Consider the following 14,579-nt stretch of genomic DNA (forward strand, 5'->3'; position numbering starts at 1 on the left):
TTAGTAAAGTTTTAAATTTCTGTTACACAGAGAGAGAGAGAGAAGAGGGGGGGGGGGGGGGATGGTAGATCTTAAAAGTTTAAATATTTATTTTTGTTTAAAGAAATTTGGGGGTTAATTAAAAAAACTGAAAATATTAATATACCAAACAAAATTCGATGCGGGATTTATTGAATAGAAAAGAGTAATTAAATAATAGTTATTTATTTAAAAAAATTTAAGAGAAATTAGTAAGTGTATTCTTTATACACCTCTATAGTATTTTTTTATTAATAAATATTGATTAGATAAATTTAATAATTTATAAATTATGTATATTAAGTAAACATATAAATATATGTGATGCCCATAAGAATTTAAATTTTTAATAAAAAAAAACCAGTGTAATCTCTTATTGGCAATGTAGGATTGGTAGGGCCCTAATCTTGATGAAAGAGATGGTTATAGGGAGGCTAAAGGAAAATGAAAACGCTGCCGTTTCTCCTCAGCCGATCCGCTCCTCGCCCTCGCTCGCATAGGCATAAACATGCGGGTGCGGGCAGCAGGAGGGAGAGTGGAGGAGCACGCAAGAAGGCCGGCCGAGCAGGCAGAGGAGCTCTTAATAAAGCAAGTTTTCTCTGTAGGTAGTCTCTTCTTCCCTCTCTCTCTGCGTATACGATTATCATTTATAATATCTATATTGCAGATTGTGTTGTGTGCTTGTTAGGGTTTATTAATCGGATTTTGCATATTTGTAACTGCACAGAGAAAGAGAGAAAATGGGGGCAGGTAGGGAGGTTCCAATCTCATTGGACGGAGTGAGAGACAAGAACTTGATGCAGCTCAAGAAACTCAACACCGCCCTCTTCCCTGTCCGCTACAACGACAAATACTACGCCGATGCCCTCGCCTCTGCCGAATTCACCAAGCTAGGTCTCTCTCTACTTTCCCTTCCCCAGATGGGCTTGTCACAATCTTTATTCTCTGGCCTCGTTTTTTTTTTTTTTTTTTTTTTTTTTTGTGATTCTGCGTGTTTCTCTCTCTCTCTCTCTCTCTCTCTCTCTCTCTCTCTCTCTAATTCTTAAAGGCATTGGTTTTTGGTTTCTTCCTGCTTAATCTTTATTGGGCATTCTTCTTCTGATGAACTTATGACAAATATATATTCTGTTTTGTTGCCTTCTGTTGTGTTTTTCTTCTTCGTGCTTAATTTTTGATGGATTTTCTTGTTAGGGATTTGCGGCAGTCTAAGTTCTCTGTATGCTTGCTGGCGTTTAATTGAATTCTGGTTGTTTTTTTTTTATTAACTTCTTTATGTGGTTGATCTATATGTTGTTGGATTTGGAGAAGACATAAACAAAACCAGTGTTATTAAAGGTGCAAGGCGCACAAGGGTCTTGAAGTCTGAGGCGCAAGGTGAGGCGCGAGCTTGATGGAACTAGGCGCAAGTTAATAAAAAAAATAAAATAAAAATATAGTTGAAGAAAAAGGTATAAAATAGGTCCTAACTTCTAATAATATTTTAACAAGCATGTTATAAAAAAAATCACTCTAAAGACCAAACATTTCTATATTTTCATCATTAGAAGCATCATCATCTTCTTCCGCATCATCTACTCCTCTTGTTGGATGATTTCTATGGTTTAGAAGTGTGATGATAATTTCATACATTTTTTTGGTAGGTTATACTAGACTTGAATTTGCATCTTTCTTTGTTTTGGTGACTTAATGTTGCGTTTTGTTATTGCATGCCTTGAATTTGTTCAATTCTCCCTATCCATCTTCCTAGTTCAAATTCAATTGGAGTATTTGAAGTAGTAGCCTTTTTATTTATTGTCAAATTTATAGTTGAAGCAATAAATTTAAATCCTAAACAGTAAAAAAATTAAATAAAGTACCAAACAGTGAAATAAAAAACTTGAAAAACAACTAAAAAGCCCAAGGGGCGTGCCTTTGCCTTAGGCGCCTTGGGTCAAGCGTGCCTTTTGGTCTGCGCCCGCCTGGAAGGCTTTCAGGCGCCCAAGGTGCACCTTGGTGTGCCTTGCGCCTAGACACGCGCCTTTAATAACACTGAACAAAACAAAAAAAAAAGAAGCAAAATTTGGGTGAAGTGAATGAGTAATAGAGATGTGCATGAAGGTCACTCATGCTTTGGAGAAAAAAAAAATAATTAGGGAAAATCCAATATGTCATATGATCTTATTGTAGCTAATACCATTTTTAAGAAATGGAATGAACATCTGATCACCTATAATAGTGATTTATCCACAAATAAACTTCCTCCTTATGAGGCAAATGAATCATTTGTCTTATGAGGATCATAAGGTTTTAACATTATGGTGCTTGCCTACTGCCTAACCACTCCATAAAAATTTATATCAAAAAGTGGAGGAAGGAGGATGATTATACGTGAAAGGCGAAGCAAGTTACTTTCAAGAAAAAATGTGTGACAGAAGAAAGATTGGATTGTGGAAATCAAGGCAAATCTAATATGGAATAGGATGGCTACTACTATCCAAAACATGACAACAACCATTTTAGGAGAGACTTTTGGGAGGGGAGGGGAGGGGGAGGGGGGGGGGGGGAATCTCCAACTTAAAAGGAGTCGTGGTGGTGGATTGAGGGGGTACAAGAAAAAATGAAGACAGAATTTTCTATACAACTTTGCATACATGCAAAAATAAAGAAAAATTTGGAGATGTATACTTTGGCTAAAAAGAAACAAGAAAATGTCATTGATGAAGCAAAGTCAAAAGTTCATGAAAAATTATATAATTGATTAGAGGAAGAAAAAGAAAAGAACAAGGGATTTTAACCAAATAAAGTGCATGAAAGACAAAAATTAAAAGGTATTAGTAATGAAGGAATGATCAGCGAAAGATGCAAGAAGTATGAATGATATTATAGACTTGAAAATCAAGTCATTTCAAGAAAAGACCCATTTAACAATCTTGGATCAGTTGTCCAATAAGACGAGGGGATAAGGATGCTACTCACATAATTAAGACAAAATGGTTATAATAGAGAAGTGATTGTAAAATCCCTTGCAAGCTAAAAGAGAGAGTTTATTGTATGGTTATAAATTATTGCTCTGTTGTATGACACAAAATATCGGGCAGTAAAACACCAATGTATGCAAAATATGAGCACAATTGAGATGAGAATGTAATGATAAATGTATGCTTATACAATAAAGGACAAAATAATGATGTTATCTATAATAAAGTTAACAGTGGCCCTGTTATCTATAATAAGATACATAGGACATGATTAAGAATTTAAGATGATTTAGTCATGTGAGAGGATGACCAATTGATGTTTTGTAAGTAGAGTGAATGGAATAAAAAAGAAGTTTGTGATAAAATAAGTAGAGAATGATAAAAAATTGGTTGGAAAATCTTAGGCATGACATGAATTTTGATAACCTTACAATAGATATGGTCAGTAATAGAGGTGATAGGTGAGCTAACATCCATTTAGCTGATCCTAACTAGTTTGCATAAGGGTTGGTATGTTGTTATTCCTGTTATGATCTTTGTGTTGATAGTTCAATTGAATGGGCTGAAATCTACCATAAATGGGATTTTATTTTGGTTTCAGGTGTCTATGCCCGAGGTTTTGCTTATTCTTCTTTAATCATCATGGATTTTCATTTTCTTGTTATGAACTTGTGACAGTCCTTATGCTCTGCCACATTGGCTTGTCTAGTGAATTGGGTTGTTAGTTTCTGACATTGGAATTACTGTTTTAACGAATAGTTCATTTTGATGGCTTGAATTTGGCCCATAAATTTTACCATCTGTTTTTTAATTTTAGACCCTTGGTTTTGATTGTTGTAGATTACTCTTTTATGAGTTTTCTTGTTACAAGTTGTAACAATCAATATTACATGTCTGTAGCTTTTGTGGGAATTTATGGCTTACAGCTTCTGCCATTCGTGGTATGTATATTAGTTTATCTGAATTGCTTGAAGTTCTATCAGTGAGAGGGCTTCTTTTCTATTCTAAGCCCTGGGATTTTCCTTTCTTTTTCCCCGAACCTGCAGCCACTTCAAACTTTTAGTATCCACTGAATAAAATCACTGGACGTGTAGTTCACGAATCACGTGCACCAGGTAAGCACATAGAAATTTCTGCGTAGGCTTGCTTCAGGGAGGTTTTAAATGAGGTTATTATAGGTCCTTACCGCCAGTTCAATCTTTTGAGGGTCATAGTTGTCCTTTATTAGTAGTTGCTTTAGGGTTTTTTTATTTTTTATTTTTTGATTCTGGTTTATTTATTTCTTTCGGGTTTAATATAGTGTTGGGTTTTAGCTCTGTGTTCTGTTTACTGTTTCATTTCCCTGAGTGCTTCTTGTTTGTGCCCCTTTTGCAGTTTTATTGGTTTCTGGTTTTCCTTTTAACTTTTTGGAGTTTTCTTTTAATTTTTTTCCGACTAGCAATTCAGACTTAATTGGTGCTTTTGATTCATTTGGATTCCTATAAATAAGTTAGAGTTCTTTATTTACTTCTGATCAGTGCAAATAGGTTTAATTTGTCTCTTTGTTATGGTTTATTATTGCTTGATGTTCAATGGCTTGATTCTCTCAGTGTTCTAAATGATTTGAAACTGATCAGCTGTTAGGTATTCTAGTTCTAAATTTGTTTTATTTTTACCTATAAAGCATGGACACTTCCTAGGGGTTGTCATATTAGTGTCACCGACAAGTCGGACACTCTGACATGCTGCCGACATGTATTGGGCATGCTCACATGGTGTGTCCATCTTAAAATTTTTTAAAAGGATATGGGAGGGGACACGCGTGTCCCCTATGCGGACACTTCAAAGACTAAAAAGTAGGGTTTTCTTTTTTACTCTTTTGTTTTACAATTTGGTAATTGCATGATTCTTTTGTTTTTCCATGTTTTGATTGTGGGATTGTTCAGTTTTCATACCCTTCACTCTTCTATTCTCTAGCTCTTTAAACATCAATTGGATTGTGAGGGACAAGGATGAATAGACTATGAGTTGATTGCTAATTAGATTAGAGTTATTCATTTGGAATTTCAGCTCATGAATTTTAAATGCATATTTGGAGTATGAAATATAATTTTGAATCTTTTGATACTTTATTCTGCTTTAAAAATATAAAAAAATATTTTAATAATTAACGTATCTCAACTGTGCCATGTGCTACTTTTTTTTAAAATGTTGTGTTTTGTGTCTCATGTCCATGCTTCATAGGTTTTTATTTTTTTTCCCCTTTTACTACATATTCTGTTGAATCTGCCTATGTAAAACTTAAGGGGACATTTGACAAAGCTTTCAATTTTTAGTTTTCATTTTAAATATTTTATGTTCATTTTGGTTTTCATTTTAAAAAAAAAAAAAGCTGACTTTTTTCTGAACTTTGTGTTAATTTCATTTTTGTATTTATTTTTTATTTCTATTTTCTCACACACTCCTATCATTGTCGACAGTCGACCAGAGGAGACACCAGAGGTGGCTGGCGACTGCTCTGGTAACTGTCAGGTCCTCAGATCTGACAAGGTCAATTCTCTGCTAATTGAGAGAATTAGGGCAGAATTTAGGGAGAAATGAGAGGAAGATTTGGAGAAAGAGACAAAAGTAGGCGAGAGAGAAAGCAAAGTCAAGATAGAGAAATTGAGAGAGAGAAACAGAGAATTGGAAATATGCTTTTTGATGCCTTTGCATTCAGCTGGATTAGGTTTTTATACTAATCCAGGCAGTTTAGTTTGGCACCAACAAGGCTGCCAATACAAAGTACAAAGTACAACTTTGAGCGGCTAGTTACAGTACAACTGCTGTAAAAATACCAAGAAACCCTTACAAACATTAGGTCCATGATAGTAACTTACCAATGTAACTACCAGCAATTTGCAGACGTAGTTTGCTTATCAACACAAACTACTGCTGTGGCTACCAGAGTGAGCACCATGGCCAAAACCCTAAACAACACAGTCCATCCTGCCCTTGTTTTCTTCATCCTCCCTTTTCTTCTTCCTTCTCTAATCTGCTTGCTGTCCACAACCCTTCTCCCTCAATTAATGATGTCTGTAGTTCTCCATTTCTGGGAGTGGCAAATCTTGGATTAGGGTAGCTGGTGATCACTTTGGTGATATTCCAGCAACATTGGATTGCCAGCAGTGAGTGATGGGGGAGGAGAAAAAATGAAAACAAAATGGAAAATGTGATAACACCTTTTATTGTTCTCAAAAGAAGCATCCAAATTCCATTTTCTATTTTCATTGTCAAAATAGAGAAAATGAAAGCAAAAAATGAAAAGCCTATAAAACAGGCCTGAGAAACTGATTTTAGCTCATCACTTCATATTTTTGCTTTCTATCTATTTCTCTTCTGGTTATGCAAATTCAATGATTTTTATTGTTCTCTTGCTAATATTCAAAAGTGACAGTTTTTAGTGCTTGCATTTACGGATTAGTTGCTGAGGCATAAAAGGAAATGGTTGAGGCAACATACTAGCCTTAAGAGAGGAGAGATCTTATCCTGGATGGAATTCTTAAACGCACAAACAAGAAGCAGAAGGTGATCTACAACCTTACTGGATTGATTGAACCTTGTGGAAGTTCACTTGTATCATCTGCTTTTCCACTTGTATGGAACTTCTAACTGAGGGTTGGATTTAGTGTACACTTGAGGTTTGCATTGCAATGATAGCATCATCAGATGGTACGAGTCTAAGAGTTGCCTTAGACAGCCCTGGATGATACTGTATTCTTATGTGTCACACACTAAGCATAGCAATTATCAAATGGTTAATCAAATCTGTATTCAATCCTGTAGGATTTAAAGCTTCTTTTTTTTTTTTTAATTTAACAAGTGAGGAAACTGTGAATGAGCTTTTGCGAGCAAGTTAACCACTAAATCTAGTGGCATCATCTGCTGAAATTTCACCTTTTTCTTGGTGCTTCTATGCATATCAATATATCACTAATTTTGTCAAGTTTTTAATTTTTTTTCCCCTATCTTTCCTCAGCTTACTACAGTGACATTTGTGTTGGTGCAATTGCATGTCGGCTTGAGAAGAAAGAAGGTGGGGCTGTCCGGGTTTATATCATGACATTGGGTGTTTTGGCACCATACCGTGGCCTAGGTATTGGTAAGTTTTCTGCACTTTATTTGATGTACAAATTGCACAAGAAACCCTTAAAGAATCGCACTTAAAAATGTCACTCCTCCCAATGGGAAACTCAGTTTTTGTGCTCATAAAAAAGTACCATCTTTCAATACTTAGCATAAGGCATCGGTGCAGATACATAAGACTAGTTTTTTGTAGCATCATGACCAATCACAATTCCCTTTAATTCTATTATTGCAACTTATCCAGTGCCACCATCTAATTTATTGTCCAGTAGTACACCCTAAATTTGCATTTTTTGTTGGGACAAACATTGGTTTTCAATAGTGAGGCTGCCCAATGAATCACAGCTGATAGCTACCAAAAAATAATTGTCAAGATTAGTATTTCTTTGTTTACAATTCCCAATATTCTACTCTTGCAACTTATTTTTTGGTGAGCTGTACACCCGAAATTGATATATTTTCTTGGACAGACATTGGTGTTCAAGAGTGAGAGCCCAGAACCAATGAGTTACAGCTCATTCCTGCCACAATATTATTATTGGGATTAGCATTTCTTTGTTCTTGACTAATTGCCAAAGTCTGGTCGTAGAAGGAAAAGAATACAGAATCAATGGAGACTTAAGAACAAATCGCTCCATGTATACCTGATATGATTTTGGAATTGATACAGGGACAAAGCTGTTAAATCATGCTCTTGATCTTTGCTCCAAGCAGAACATTGGTGAGATTTACTTGCATGTTCAGACAAACAATGAAGAAGCCATCAACTTTTATAGGAAATTCGGGTTTGAAATCACAGAAACCATCCATAATTACTACATGAACATTACCCCTCCAGATTGCTATGTTGTCAGAAAGTTGATCAATCAACCTCAAGCAAAGAAATAGCATTTCAAATTCAGAATGCAGTATCAAATGTTGGAGGTTCCAAAGAACTAGAATGCAGAAGCAGCCTTTGTTCTTGACCTTTTTCAATTCTTATTCTTGTGCTGAACTGAATGCCTCAACTATCGATATTTCAAGAACAGTTTTGTATTTTGCTCTGTAAAACTGTTAGAAGGGAGGGGTTGCTATGTAAGAAAGTACGCATTGTTCAGTTTTAAGACATTGAAGTTGTTACTTACAATTCTTTTGGTAGTTTGTGTTGGAAATGGTTTTACCAGTTGAGATGCTTTCTTGATTAATTGGATATGATGTGCTTATTAGCTATTCATAGAGTTGATTGGAGATTTAGAATTCATGGATAAAGGCTGGATAGGGGCTAGTGATTGCTGTTATCACTGTTGTCCTGGAACATAGATTGGAAAAGGAGCTTCGAGAAAACAGCCAGAAACAGTGTCAGCCACCCAAGGTATCATGCTCAAGGAGACCAGGAAGAAAGTAAATAAAGGATTTGCGAAGATACACATACTACTAATATGCAACTAGCAAAGGTATTTTCTTCACCTTCAAGTTTTCAAACTCTGGATGTACGATGTCTTATTTAGGTATATCAACAAGTTGTTTCGTTACATATGTACATGGTCACGCATCAAGGAAATCAATGCGAATGCCAAAAACAAGAAGCTGTATGTAAATTATTCATGGATACGCGACACCACCGGGATAACTATCACACTCATGAAGCAGAGACTCTGTCAGCCAATAACCATCCCATGAACCGCCAAGCCTCTGTCAATTTGAATTGGGATTTGGGAGCGTTATTAGTCGCCAAGGAAGCCAAAAAAGGAATGATTGCTCAATATATAGATAACTACTTCATGTAAGGAGCAGCAATAAGCAAACCTGAACCATGGTAAATTCAAATATTTCTTCTTCTTCAAGACGAGGTCCTCTTACCCAAACCCTCTGCTTGTAATGATTCTGTTGCACATTTGTACACAAGTATAATCGTAACGGAAAAGGTACATTACTCTCCATCTAATGACACTATTCAAAACTCAAAGTGACTATCCTGACTGACCTCTTTTACTCGCAAGCTGCTCAATATTTTCCTTTCCCTGTGGCCAATTAAGGATCGGTAGGTTGAATGATGGAAAATCCACCTGAACTTATCGAACTACACGAATAATAGAGACATCAAGGAAGGAAATGCATTAGCGCACACAACATTTTACGTTGGGCAAAGAGTAGAGCAAATGCTCAGTGAACACCTGTCCCAAATCAAATAAGGGCCCAAAATAGGTAGACCTTTTGAAAGGATCAAATCCGGCAAACTGTCAAGTCAAGAAATTAGAAGCATTACAAAAACAGCCCTTCACCACATGTTATATAAACCAGTTAAGGAAGCACCATATGGTTTGAGGTCATAAATTACCCTATACATGACTTCGATCCCATAATCTTGATAAGGTTGGTCATTAAACATCAACGCATCAAGCTGATAGCGGACTGCTTCGTCTGCAGTAAACTACAAAAAGATGATATATTGGAGTGATATACTTTTCCATAAAAAGAGTACAATGATTTTCTAGAACAAAATTATGTTTATTCTCTGGTGATCCAATCTATTAGTTAGAAGGATACATTTAATCTTGGACCGAAAGGTCTCTTTCTGCGAGATTCATGCCTGCCAGAAAGAATATCCCTGAATTAGTGCAGAGTGATTCACCATCCATTCTTAATGGAGATTAAGGCTTGACTAGACAGCTTGGAATAAAGCTGAACATTACATGAGAGAGAAAACATCTAATCCGCAACTGACTTGAACTAACAAGTATGGTCAAGACAAAAGGTAGACAAAAATCAGTTGTGTAGTCTCTTAGAGACTGTTTAGTTGTGGAAAATGATTTCCGATTTTCTATCTCTAATTTTCTATAAGATCTCTCTAGTTTCATTTTCTATAGAAAACTTAGAGAACATGTTCAAATGTTAGAAATGTAGAAGTTAACAGCGTAATATGCATCCACTAGAAGTTACTACAGCCTTAAAGCAAGTTATACTAATTGTTCCTCTGCCATCCAACTGCTCAGGAACCTGAAAATAAACCTTTTGAATACCTTGCATTGTCATATTTCCAAAACCCAACTTAACATGTCCATGGTTTTTGTTGCTCAAGTCCCATGGCAAGGCCAAATCATAATCTCTTTACAACATTTCAGCAGCCAAGGGTTGATTGGAAAATCGCAAACTAACGGATACAGCATATAGACACAATTTGATCAAAAAGTGACCAAAAAGAAAAAAGGCAAGATAAAGCTGAAATGGCTGTAAATAAAGTCCATGTCTACTTTGGAATAGAGGAAGAACAGTGGCCATAAATAGAAGACAAGCGGTCAAACACATGTATTTAAACCAAATAAAATTGAGTCTCACAAACTATGGTGACTGCTGAAGAAGGATGAAACTTCTTTTGTTTCATGATGAAACAGACACTCACAAGCCCGTATATTAGCAACAGGGTGGTTCCAGTTTAGTTTGATAATTTAACAAGTTTCAAAAATGCATTCGGCCTTGCTTCATTTATCTTTCAAGACAGTCTGAAACAAACATTACTTAAGCTAATTTTCAAACAATCATTAATCAAGCCAATCGTGATCAAGCTTGAGTAGCCTAAGCAACAAGTTGGAGCCCGTCTCAAGAAACAAATAAGCTCAAAAAAGGACATGTTCAATCTTTCTCTTTGTTTACATAAAAAGTGTCCACTCAAATGAACTTCTATTGAGTTAATCATCTTGGGTTCCACGGGCTCACATGAACTGACTAAACAAACAAATAACTATAAATTGCAAGGTCAGAGAAACTAAAAAGGTCTAATGGTTGTTAAATTATTAATCACTGTCTGTCTAAAATCTTAAACCAATAGATAAAGGGCTAACTTTTATCTTTTATATTCCTATTTTTAATTTCAACACGGCCCTTGTGCGGTCAGACTTCAGTACCTAATTGGTTCAAACCCCTGCAACTACTTAAATATCGAGTTAGCGCTAAACAAACAGTTAATGAGATTTTACAGTCAGAAAGCTATACAGCATATATAAAGCAAGGTTTGATCACTGTATTATATATGTAGAGAGAGAGAGAGAGAGAGAGAGAACCAATCAGCAGAGAGAAAGTCGGGAACGTCGGCAGAGGCTCTGCGACGGGAGCTCAGGAGACGTTTCTCGCCGTGAAAGGGTTTGGAGAAGAAAGACGATTGCGGAGAAGGGGATGGCAACGAATGAAACGACATCGTATTCTCTCTCTCTCTCTCTCTCTGTGGAGACGGAAGTTCGGTTTTAATGGTTTCGAAGCTTTCAAACTTCTATCCTTTCGATCTGTGCCGTTGCATCGTCGCTTCAAACTATAATTTTTCTGAAATTGTCGTAGAAAAAGTAGAATTATACTTAACCCCCTCTATCTATCACCGTATATCACTTTAACCCCCATATGCATAAAATTGTGCACTAAAACCCTCTCCTTTAATATAAAGATGATCAAATCAATTTTTTTCATTACAAAAATTAATATAACAAATAATTGATTACTCTATTTCAATAATTTCCAACGGTTTCTTCTATTTATGCTTACCTACTTAATTTTCTACTTAAATTAAGGTAAATTTAATATTTAAATTCAAATAAAAAGATTTAAAAGAAAGAAAAACAAAAAAGAAAACCAAGCAGCAGCAGGCACGCATACGCGTGAGAGGATTCAATTGGAGTACGCAACGTCAACTTACAGCCGTCAGATTGTTTGACAGCAACGGTCCTGATTCGTGTTTGACCCTCTTATCTTGCCGGCGACAGAAGTGACTACATCCGCACCGTCCGTTTGGAACTTGAAGTTGCGATGTACGGTCTTGATTCTGTAGGGCCTCGCTCTAATCTAATGGTGGGCCCACATTTTGTTTGCATCTCTCACCCTCGGGCCGCCTCTGAAACTAACTAATGATTTTTGGAATTATTAAATAAATAATTTGGACACATGAGAAAGGCATTCAAATGGCCACGCGCTCCCTCTTTCGCTGAACGCGGATTCCTTATTCTAGTGCACGATAAACTGTCCTCGTTTCCTACGCTGCCTGATCCCTCTCTCTCTCTTTCTCTCTCTATATATAATTGATTCGTTATTCGCCGGAGCTCGGCGTGGCAATCGAGCGGGAAGGATTTCACTGCTCAAGGTTGGTGCTTTTCAACTGGGAATCTGTCTTTTGGGTTCATTTTTGTTACCTTTTTGGTCCTTTGTATTAGATTGTGCTAATTAAATCTGGGTTATTGATTATTCTGTTCATCGTTCTGTTTTACATTTAGAAGTTAGATCTGTTTGTAAGAAACTTGACGAACGTGTCTCATGGCTTCTGTATAATGGATAGGGTATGTTATTGTTTAATTTGCTCGTTCATATTTGGGTATCTGATTTTGCAGGAATTTCTGTTCTTTGGGTTGTGTTTCTGGCTGTTCTCTGTCCTGAAATTCTGCAGAAAAAGTCATCTTTTGGTCATTTCTGAGAAACCCATTTTCTTTTTTCTTAGGGAAATTGGGGGAAAATCAGTGGTATTTGACGAGGAAAGTTACCCATCTAGGGAATTGTATTGCTTGAATAATCAAAACCCTTTGATTGTATCAATTGTTGATCAAACTCCAGATTCTCAATTCCTTCCAAGATGAGCCATTCGGAACTGGAGAAACCCTTGGTGTCGCCATCTTCATCCAGGAAGCTTCCTGATTTCAAGCAATCTGTCAAACTGAAATATGTAAAACTTGGATACCATTATCTTATCACCCATGGAATGTATCTATTCTTAGCTCCTATGATCGTTGTCATCGCGGCTCACCTTTGGACACTCTCAATTAAAGACTTTTATGTTCTTTGGGACCATCTCCGATTCAATCTCATATCTGTGATCTTATGCTCGACGCTTCTGGTGTTTTTATCCACCCTTTACTTCCTTACTAGGCCTTGCCCTGTTTACCTTGTGAATTTCTCGTGCTATAAGCCAGAAGCAGCTCGTCAGTGCACAAGGCAGATTTTCGTGGAAAGGTCGCGTCTGACTGGCTCTTTCAGCGAAGAAAGCATCCAGTTCCAGAAGAAAATTCTCGAGAGATCTGGTCTTAGTGAGTCAACTTACCTCCCTGAAGCAGTTTTAAGAGTGCCACCTAATCCATGTATGGAAGAAGCGAGAAAAGAAGCCGAAGCTGTAATGTATGGTGCCATTGACGAGCTTTTGGCAAAAACATCTGTGAAACCAAAAGATATTGGGATTTTGATTGTGAATTGTAGCTTGTTCAATCCAACGCCCTCCCTTTCTGCGATGGTTATAAACCATTATAAGCTTCGAGGAAACATTATTAGCCATAATCTGGGCGGCATGGGTTGTAGTGCTGGTTTGATCTCAATTGATCTCGCTAAAGATCTTCTTCAGGTCCATCCCAATACATATGCTCTGGTTATCAGCATGGAAAATATCACTTTGAATTGGTATTTTGGTAATGACAAATCAATGCTGCTTCCAAATTGCTTGTTTCGAATGGGAGGGGCAGCAGTTTTGCTCTCAAACAGAAGGCGTGATTGGCATCGATCCAAGTACCAATTGGTTCACACTGTCCGGACTCACAAAGGTTCTGATGATAAATGTTTTTCATGCATTTACCAAGTGGAGGATCCGAATGGCAAGCTTGGGGTGTCACTGTCAAAGGATCTGATGGCTGTTGCCGGGGATGCTCTGAAGACTAACATCACCACATTGGGCCCTCTCGTGCTCCCGATGTCTGAACAGTTGCTCTTCTTTACCACATTGGTCGGCAAAAAACTTTTCAAGATGAAGATAAAGCCCTACATCCCTGATTTTAAACTGGCTTTTGAGCATTTCTGCATTCATGCTGGAGGAAGAGCTGTGCTGGATGAAATAGAGAAAAACTTGCGCCTTTCTGATTGGAACATGGAGCCCTCGAGAATGACTCTCTACCGATTTGGCAACACTTCAAGCAGTTCTCTCTGGTACGAATTGGCATATACAGAAGCCAAAGGGAGGATGAAGAAGGGTGACAGAACATGGCAGATAGCGTTTGGATCCGGGTTTAAGTGCAACAGTGCAGTCTGGAAGGCTCTGAGGACTATCAATCCAACAAAGGAGAAAAATCCATGGATGGATGAGATTCACCAGTTCCCGGTAGATGTTCCGAAATTTTCAGCCATCTGAAACTCTCCTAAAACATTTCCCTTTTCCATTGGTTCTGGCATTTTGGTAATTGGAGCCCCTATGAGGATGGCTAAAATCTTTTTCAGGTTCGGATGCCAAGACACACAGAACAGAGTGCTAAAAACTTATGGATTGTTGGTTTTAGCACAAGATTCTTTTTCATTCTTAAGAGAAGCTGAGATTTTTTTAGTTGTAGAATTTTTTTAAGAGTTGTTTTCAGCTTTGGACCAGACAGACTAGGAAGAAGAGCTTGTGAAGCTTTGGACCGAACTTGGTATCTGTCTCCTCACTCTTGTCTTGGTCAAATTAGTTGTTGGGTTCTCTTTCTTTTCTTGCAATGAATGCCAAGAAAATGGAACTTTCAAAGCATACGTTGTTTA

The 14,579-nt window shown here is 37.1% G+C and overlaps 3 protein-coding genes across 4 annotated transcripts; 2 read left to right on the top strand and 1 right to left on the bottom strand.

The window, feature by feature from the left end:
- The first annotated feature begins 463 nt into the window (after nucleotides 1-463).
- Nucleotides 464-8,207, top strand: LOC127810999 (uncharacterized). Of its 2 annotated transcripts, none has more exons than XM_052350670.1 (4): nucleotides 464-623; nucleotides 746-912; nucleotides 6,973-7,095; nucleotides 7,750-8,207. In XM_052350670.1, the coding sequence occupies exons 2-4, from the start codon at nucleotides 759-761 to the stop codon at nucleotides 7,965-7,967; spliced, it is 495 nt and encodes a 164-aa protein (XP_052206630.1). In that variant the 5' UTR covers nucleotides 464-623; nucleotides 746-758; the 3' UTR covers nucleotides 7,968-8,207. The 2 variants fall into 2 exon arrangements, with proteins under 2 accessions (XP_052206630.1, XP_052206641.1); XM_052350681.1 differs by having other exon boundaries at nucleotides 484-619.
- Nucleotides 8,208-8,498: 291 nt separating this feature from the next.
- On the bottom strand, nucleotides 8,499-11,332 carry LOC127811012 (uncharacterized). Its single transcript, XM_052350692.1, has 7 exons — nucleotides 11,117-11,332; nucleotides 9,606-9,648; nucleotides 9,397-9,489; nucleotides 9,233-9,295; nucleotides 9,043-9,138; nucleotides 8,865-8,942; nucleotides 8,499-8,750 (listed from the first exon to the last, which is right to left on the bottom strand). Exons 1-7 carry the CDS (start codon nucleotides 11,248-11,250, stop codon nucleotides 8,661-8,663), a joined length of 597 nt encoding a protein of 198 aa, XP_052206652.1. The 5' UTR covers nucleotides 11,251-11,332; the 3' UTR covers nucleotides 8,499-8,660.
- A 678-nt stretch (nucleotides 11,333-12,010) lies between these two features.
- Nucleotides 12,011-14,568, top strand: LOC127814184 (3-ketoacyl-CoA synthase 11-like). The gene is made up of 2 exons (XM_052355506.1): nucleotides 12,011-12,180; nucleotides 12,425-14,568. The coding sequence occupies exon 2, from the start codon at nucleotides 12,664-12,666 to the stop codon at nucleotides 14,197-14,199; it is 1,536 nt and encodes a 511-aa protein (XP_052211466.1). The 5' UTR covers nucleotides 12,011-12,180; nucleotides 12,425-12,663; the 3' UTR covers nucleotides 14,200-14,568.
- The last annotated feature ends 11 nt before the right edge of the window (nucleotides 14,569-14,579 follow it).

Source organism: Diospyros lotus, chromosome 1 (assembly GCF_014633365.1).
Source record: "Diospyros lotus cultivar Yz01 chromosome 1, ASM1463336v1, whole genome shotgun sequence".
NCBI lineage: Eukaryota > Viridiplantae > Streptophyta > Magnoliopsida > Ericales > Ebenaceae > Diospyros > Diospyros lotus.

Bases quoted from the DNA above. Each gene is read 5' to 3' on its own strand.
- LOC127814184 (XM_052355506.1), top strand. From the start codon at position 12,664: ATGAGCCATTCGGAACTGGAGAAACCCTTGGTGTCGCCATCTTCATCC.
- LOC127811012 (XM_052350692.1), bottom strand. From the start codon at position 11,250: ATGTCGTTTCATTCGTTGCCATCCCCTTCTCCGCAATCGTCTTTCTTC. The intron at 9,139-9,232 runs GTGTTCACTGAG...TTATTCGTGTAG, and splicing joins CCTTATTTGATTTGGGACAG to TTCGATAAGTTCAGGTGGAT. The intron at 8,943-9,042 runs GTCAGTCAGGAT...AATGTGCAACAG, and splicing joins GCAGCTTGCGAGTAAAAGAG to AATCATTACAAGCAGAGGGT.
- LOC127810999 (XM_052350670.1), top strand. From the start codon at position 759: ATGGGGGCAGGTAGGGAGGTTCCAATCTCATTGGACGGAGTGAGAGAC. The intron at 913-6,972 runs GTCTCTCTCTAC...ATCTTTCCTCAG, and splicing joins TGCCGAATTCACCAAGCTAG to CTTACTACAGTGACATTTGT. The intron at 7,096-7,749 runs GTAAGTTTTCTG...GAATTGATACAG, and splicing joins ATACCGTGGCCTAGGTATTG to GGACAAAGCTGTTAAATCAT.